A 7,508-nucleotide genomic window follows, 5' to 3' on the forward strand; every position below is an offset into this window, starting at 1 on the left:
TGGAATTCATGATCTACCTTCCAGCCCTAATGTCTATGAAATCTATTCCTAAAACTGCACAATGAACCCTGCTGCACAACTACAAGGCATATTACCCAAATGCACCCTACCCTGCCACAGGTAAAGCAGGTGAATGAGGACTGTTAGGGTGTCTTTACATGTGCTCCATGGTGGCGGGGAGGGGTGGCACTTTTATTACAGTGGCTCTTGGGAGCTGCTCTAATTAAAGTGCCCTCAGGGTCTCATGTATTCAGCATCCTGTACTTCAAAATGGCAGCAAGACGCTTTAATTAAAACCCATTTGATGGGCAGGGCTGAATACACATGACACTGAGGCTGCTGGAGCATGCTAATTAGCACACTCCAGCAGACTCTATCAGAACATGTCAGAGCAGGCGTCACCCACATATATAGATGCCCTCAGTGTCCCACTGCTGCAAGGGTTTTTAAAATATATTCAAGAGACCCTCTTCCTTAGATTTCTTGAGTGCATTTTAACAACCCTTGCAGTAACAGGACACTAACAGTTCTCATCCTTCTGCTTTACCTGTGGCAGGGAAGACTTATTATAGCTCCTAACTGTGTTTTGATACCTGATAGCAAGTTGAAGAAAACTGTTCTCAGGGTAATCAAAACAGTAACTGAAAGTTTAAACTGAACATTGCTTCTTGACAAGATGCAGAATATATAAAAACAGAACAGGACATACTTTGTGAAAGGGGGAGAACAGGAAACCTTGCATTGCTCTTTTTTTCAGCAGAGCTCAAATCACAACGGTTCCTGAATGTGAAAAATCAGTTCCAGAGCAGGGAACATATGGAGAAGCAGACACACTGTAGGTGCCTAACTACAATACTAGCACTGACAGCTAAAATCTCACCCATTTGCTTCTACTGTTCTCCACAAAATATGGTCAAAATAGTGAACAAAATCCTTTAGTGAATAAATGTTACAGGAAAGACAGATTGCAAATGGAATTACCTTCATCTGTGTCCAGTCCTCATTGTAATGTGTCTTGTCTGCCTCATCAGCGGAATCAAGGTATTTGTTTCTGAACTCATCCCCCACCACACGTAGGTGTTTAGCAAATACCATACTTCGACGGGTCTGTGAAGAGGAAAGGAGCTGCTGAGTAATCATCCAGTGAGTAGGAAGACAGTGATGAACACCTGCATGTGAGAAGCTGTTTCTTTCAGGTCTTCTGGGATACAGCTAGTTTATTAATACAAGGCTGTACAATTTCCAGCATTTAATGCTACTCACACAGCATTTACATCCCACATCATCCACTGGCCACCGCAGGGAGCCATGGATACATCTCCTATCTTTTAGAAGTTATATTTTTAGCTTTAAAAAATAATCATACTTTATAACATTTTGTTAAGTTCCGTGTTAGTTACTAGCCAATGGCCACTGCGGTACTGAGCACTTCCTATACAGTGGTTAAAATAAAGCGTCTAGTGCAGTGATCTCCAAAGGATGTGTCATCAGAGCAGAAGCATGCCATGAAAAATGGGCTGGATTGGTTCACAGACATGCCCAGCACCAAGTACAGGATTGGGCCCACAGACCATGTCTGGCCCATGGACTACTGAGTGAAATGTGCAGCCAATTTTAAATTTGGAAAAAGTGTGCCTTATGTATCAAAAGTTTGGGGTTTTCACCAAGAGACACAGGGCACTTGGTAAGGTGGACCTATGGTCTGACCCAGTAAATATGAGTTCGTATGTTCTTGGGAAACAATGGGTTAGTGTTTATATTCCTTGTGCTATCGTACAGTCCGTCAGTTTTTCCCTGTGGCAGGCATTAACGTTTAGTGAATAGATGCCTATTATTTAACCAGTTTTTCAATGGTTTTCAATGGACTTAATGAAATATTAAGAAGTTACAACCCAGTTCTGAGGCCCAGGCCCAGGACATTTCAAGATGGTATGGAAGAGGCATACCTAGAAGTTAACATAAGGATACACACAGGGTGCATCTACATGAGATGCTTTACTGTACATTAGACTAATCTAATGCACAGTAAAGTATTACTGTCTAGATGTGAGTAAGACTTATAATGGACTTACTGTGAAGTAAACTAAGCTAATGTGCCATTAGCTAGTACCAGGAAATACAGGTACTAGATTAATGATGCATTAGCTACTGTGCAGTAATGCACGTATAGACATTGACCAGGAGCAATATGCTCCCAGTCAGTCCAGGCAGCAGCGGGCCTGTTGCTGCCTTGCTAAACCCTGATGGGGGGGGAGCTGTGCTACTTACAGAGGCAGCTGTTTCCCTGCTACATGGGGATTGGTACCTGTCCCAATCCCTATGTGGCCGGGAGAGCTGTCCCAGCAACTGGGACTGGTGTGTCCCAGCCACATGGAGAGCAGGTTGGGACAAAGCAGTGGCTGGGATGCAGCCACTCTCCACATGGCTGGGACACAGCAGTCCCAGCTGCTGGGACAGCTCTCCCAGTCATGTGCACATCACGATCCATCCCCATGGGGCAAGGTCTGGGAGACCCTGCAACCAGTATAACTCTCCCAGCCCTGTGCACATTAGGACCTGTCCCCATGGGGACAAGGCCAGGAGATAGCTGCCCCTCAAGGTGGAACAACTCTCCTGGCCCCATGCACATTTTGACTGGCTCCCATGTTCCCTGCCAGCCCCTGGGCTGGCACCTGGGGGAGCCTAGAGCTCCCCCTGGCTGGTGCAGGGGGTCAGACCAGGGCAGAAACAGCCCTGAGCCGGGCTGCTCTCATTAGGCGCAAATCTATGCCCGATAGGGTGCATGTGTACACACATTCCTGTACGTTACTGTGCACCAGCCTTACTAAGCATTAATTGCACTTCTGAACACAGTCACAAACTAGTAGTAGTGTCATAGGTCAGCACTCCTGGGCTTCCAACCAGTTAACTACCTGTGGTCCATGTATCAAACACCATGGACCTTCCTTTCTTCAGTAATAATACCACTGCTATTATACCTTAAATACATATTCCACTACATCATCTTTATCTTTGGCGCACAGCACTCACATTTACTAGGAGATTAATTTGGCAGTGGTCTCTTGGCATTTTGTGTTCTCATTGCTACAAAAATACATACGATGAAAAGCTGAAGAACTATGAGAACGTTTGTTGGAAGTTTTCCTCTTCCCCGGCCCTCACACATTTGGGCTACCTCATGTAAAAATTGTACAAACATAACATATACAAAAGTATTTTGATAGAACAAACATTAAGCTTCTGTTTCATTAGGTTAAAACACCTACTAAAATCAGTTTAAATGGGTATGATATGATCAGTGGTCTTGTAGCATCTATTTGGAAACAAAGAAATTATACAGAAACTTCTAGAAGCTCAGAAGGAAACAGGAATTGATAACATTGCTAGCACCTGGAGCAAGCAGCATGGCTCATGGGTGGAATCAAACATTAAATTATGTTTGATATATCAAATCATATATTTGATACATCAAATTGTCTGCAAGAGGAGTGGGCAAAGTTTCAAACTGTGGATGGTGTTCTGTTACAATCTAGAGATTTCTAGACAGTAGAAATGGTATCTGCTAACAGGAAGTGCCTGAAGTGAGACAGGTCATTTTACTAGCCAGTTTTCACAATGCTGAATTTATAAGAAATATGAAAGCTTCCATCACCATCACCAAAATGAAGCCACAGTTATTTACCTTTGGATCTGGGGATTTGACTAGCTTTTCCACAACCATTCTTAGCCTAATGATTGCATAATTGAATAAACACTGATTGATGCACTAGTGCCTGGTGACATTTTGGGGTATTCAGCAAAACTCTTGTGTTTGCAACCAGTGGGCACATCTATACAAGATGCTAACTGTGCAGCAGCCAAATAATACTGCACAGTAGTGTGTCACAGCACTAACAGTGCTAATACACTACTGGTGCAGTATTATTAGGCTACTGTGCAGTAGCATCACTTAAAAGATGTTTGCTGGCGCTACTGTGCAGTAACTCCAGTTAGTGTGCATTTATTTAGTACTTGATTATAGAAGTTCTAAATAAATGTGCAGTAGCATTTCATGTAGATACACCCAGTATGTTTAAATCTGAGATTATATAAATCTAGTTCAGCTTCACAAGAAACGGGGGGATAAAGACATTCAATACAGTGCTGAATCATCACTTTTTGCCTTATTTTCCTATGGGTGGATTGCTGATTTAGCAATGAAAATCTTTTTCATACCCTGGTAACTTCAATCAGATTCTTTGGGTGGGACTTTCCAGTGCTAAATACTGGCCTAACTCCTCCCAGCAAATTCAATGAGTTTTATTACTCATTTCAGTGGGAGTAGTTAGGCCAATGCTGAACATTTTGGGAAATCCTATTTGAAATATTTATAATCTTGGGCCCAAATGGACAAGGAACTGCATGTGGTCAGAGTCCTGTTGACTTCAATGCACTGGACATAGATATCTATCATTATAGAGGTCCTTTCAGGATTGAAGCCCTGGGAACAGAACACTGGAACAAAACTCTGGGTTAGATTCACCCAAAGCAGCAAGAGGACATTTTTGTTGATTTATTCCATCCATCTGTCTGACAGAGAAGCTATGAATCCTGCTCCGTTAGGCTGTAATAGAGATTGCCCACAGTTGTAGTGTCAATTCAGAAAGGCAGCCAAAAATCATTAATGGTAAGCATACCCAGTACTGGATTTTAATTAAAATCAAGTAGAAAAATCTTGAGAAGCTAACTAAAAAATACTCACATTCCAATAATCTCTTCCTCCGTAGTGGTCATGAAGAAGGTTTTCAGCTCTGTCTAACATCACTGACCTATTAAAAATTGTAAATCTGAGCACAATTCCCTTAGAAAGATAAACTTACAATATTACATTTCTCTATTCTTGTCCTGAGTAGACACAAAGAATGAAACAATTACCTCAGCATATTCTGTTTACAGTAAACACCACACCTAATCTGTTTTGCATAAAGCAGACAAATTGTAATTCACAGATTACCATGGATGCACAGAGTACTATTTGGTCAGAAAAGCCTGTCTCTCCTCATTACTAGGTACCAATCTCATTTAAGATAATTTAATGCAAATTAAAATATTTTAATTTGCATTAAATTAAATTAAATTAAATTTTGCACAAAAATGCCACAGCATTATTGTGACCATGAATAGAAAGACAGGTGATCTGCAGCTACGGCTGATGTGAAGAAAGTTCACAAAATGATCACATTTTAACAGAGAAAATGATACTCTGAAAATATTTGAGCCACTTCAAATCAGCACGAACAGCCCTCAAAAAAGCAAACAAGATGCACCCATGCACGCGCACGCACATTCACACACACGCACATGGACACATTCTGCAGATGTCTATGGGGGGTAATTTTATACATGCAGGCACTGAGTTTCAAGCTATTATTAACTGTATTACAATGTTCATACATCACATCAGTGTTCGCTGGTTATGAAGGTATGGTTTGTATGGTTTTGTGGCACTATTTTCTGCTGGAATTACAGCTGTATAAAGTTTGAAATACACAACTGCAGAGCTTTGTAGCAACGTCACTAGGGAATTTAATTTTAGGCTTTTTCCCTTTGAAGATCAGGAAGTGTACATTTAATGTTGATAGAATATTTAGGTTACAACTGTAAACACCCTAAAGATGGGAAATACAAAACTTAATGTTCTGCTTGTAAACTTATCTGTTTACAGTGTCATGTGAAGATGAAAGAGGAAAAAAAAACCTTGAGACATCTCCAAATATGACGTGTATATACACTATGATACTCAAAACTTTAATCGGGGTAAACACTGTTATTTTGAAATGAAGGGGTTTAATCTTCCTCATTGAAAACGGATCAAAAAAGAATGTCAGAACTAATAGTATGAAAAGCAGACTCTGCTGTTAGCACATAAGCAGAGATATCATTGAGCTCCCTAGTGCCTTATATAAACTGCCTAAAGTAAAGGTTGATATGCAGCGGCGCTACCATATGGTAGCATTCTTTCACCTCAGTGGTGAAAGAACAGGTTAGGGACTACTCAGAAAAGCTGGATGTGTATAAGTCCACGGGGCTGGACAGGATGCACCCAAGGGTGCTGAAGGACTTGACTGATATGATTCCAGAGCTGCTGGCCATTACCTTTTAAAACCTGTGGTGATCAGGGGAGGTCTCTGGCAATTGGAAAAAGGCAAATATAGTGCCTATCTTTAAGAAAGGGAAGGAGGAGGATCCAGGGAACTACAGACCAACCAGACTCACCTCACTCCCCAGAAAAAAAAATGGAACAGGTCCTCAAGGAATCCATTTTTCTCTTTCAAGTAATTAAAAAAGTCAGCATGGATTCACCAAGGGCAAGTCATGCCTGACCAACCTGATTGCCTTTTATGATGAGATGACTTGCTCTGTGGATGCAGGGAAAGCAGTGGATGTGATATACCTTGACTTTAGCAAGGTTTTTGATATGGTCTCCCACAGCATTCTTGGAAACAAGCTAAGGAAGCATGTATAGGTTGGCTGGATGTCTAGACTAATGTGGGTAGAAAGCTGGCTAGATTGTTGGGCTCAACAGGTAGTGATCAATGGCTTGATGTCTAGTTGGCAACTGGTATCAAGTGGAGTGCCCCATGGGTTGGTCCTGGGGTCAGTTTTGTTCAATATCTTCATTAATGATCTGGAAGATGGGATGGAGTGCACCTTCAGCAAGTTCGTGAATGGCACCAAGCTGGGGAGAGTAGCAGATGAGCTGGAGAGCAGGGCTAGGACTCAGAATGACCTAGACAAATTGGAGGATTGGACCAAAAGAAATCTCATGAGGATCAATAAGGATAAGTGCAAAGTCCTGAACTTAGGAAAGAAGAACACCATGCATTGCTACAAGCTTAGGACCAACTGGCTAAGCAGCTCTCCAGAAAAGGACCTGGGGTTACAGTGGACAATAAGATGGATATGTGTTAACAGTGTGCCCTTGTTACCACAAAGGCTAACAGCATACTGGGCTGCATTAGTAGGAGCGTTATTAATTATTCCCCTCAATTCTGCACTGGTGAAGCTACATCTGGTGTACTGCGTCCAATTTTGGGCCCCCCACTACAGAGAGGATATGGACAAGTTGGAGGGAGTCCAGCAGAGGGCAATGAAAATGGTGAGGGGGCTTAGTCTGCAAAAGAGAAGACAGGGGGAATTGAAGAGCAGCCTTTAATTATAGTTTCATAGTTTCTAGGGTCGGAAGGGACCTGAGCAGATCATCTAGTCCAACCCCCTGCCATGGCAGGAAAGAGTACTGGGGTCAAACAACCCCAGCAAGGTGTACATCTAGCCTCCTCTTAAAGACCCCCAGGGTAGGAGCCAGCACCACTTCTCTTGGAAGTTGGTTCCAGATCATAGCCACCCTGACCGTGAAGTAGCCCCTCCTGATATCATCCTAAATCTACCCTCTGCCAGCTTGTGACCGTTATTCCTGGTCACTCCTGGCAGTGCACGGGGGAACAGGGACTTCCCCAGTGCCTGCTAGC

The 7,508-nt window shown here is 42.4% G+C and overlaps 1 protein-coding gene across 1 annotated transcript in view; it reads right to left on the reverse strand.

Annotated features, from left to right (window-relative positions):
* The window catches only part of POFUT2 (protein O-fucosyltransferase 2), a gene marked incomplete at its 5' end in the record, with an annotated part of 39,560 nt that overhangs the window by 9,451 nt on the left and 22,601 nt on the right, over window positions 1–7,508 (reverse strand). Inside the window, 2 exons of the mRNA XM_019522885.1 lie at window positions 982–1,107; window positions 4,742–4,808. Of these exons, the coding sequence (XP_019378430.1) occupies window positions 982–1,107; window positions 4,742–4,808 (193 nt within the window). The remainder of the gene's footprint in view (window positions 1–981; window positions 1,108–4,741; window positions 4,809–7,508) is intronic.

This window comes from Gavialis gangeticus, unplaced genomic scaffold (assembly GCF_001723915.1).
Source record: "Gavialis gangeticus isolate Ggan-Ray unplaced genomic scaffold, GavGan_comp1, whole genome shotgun sequence".
NCBI lineage: Eukaryota > Metazoa > Chordata > Crocodylia > Gavialidae > Gavialis > Gavialis gangeticus.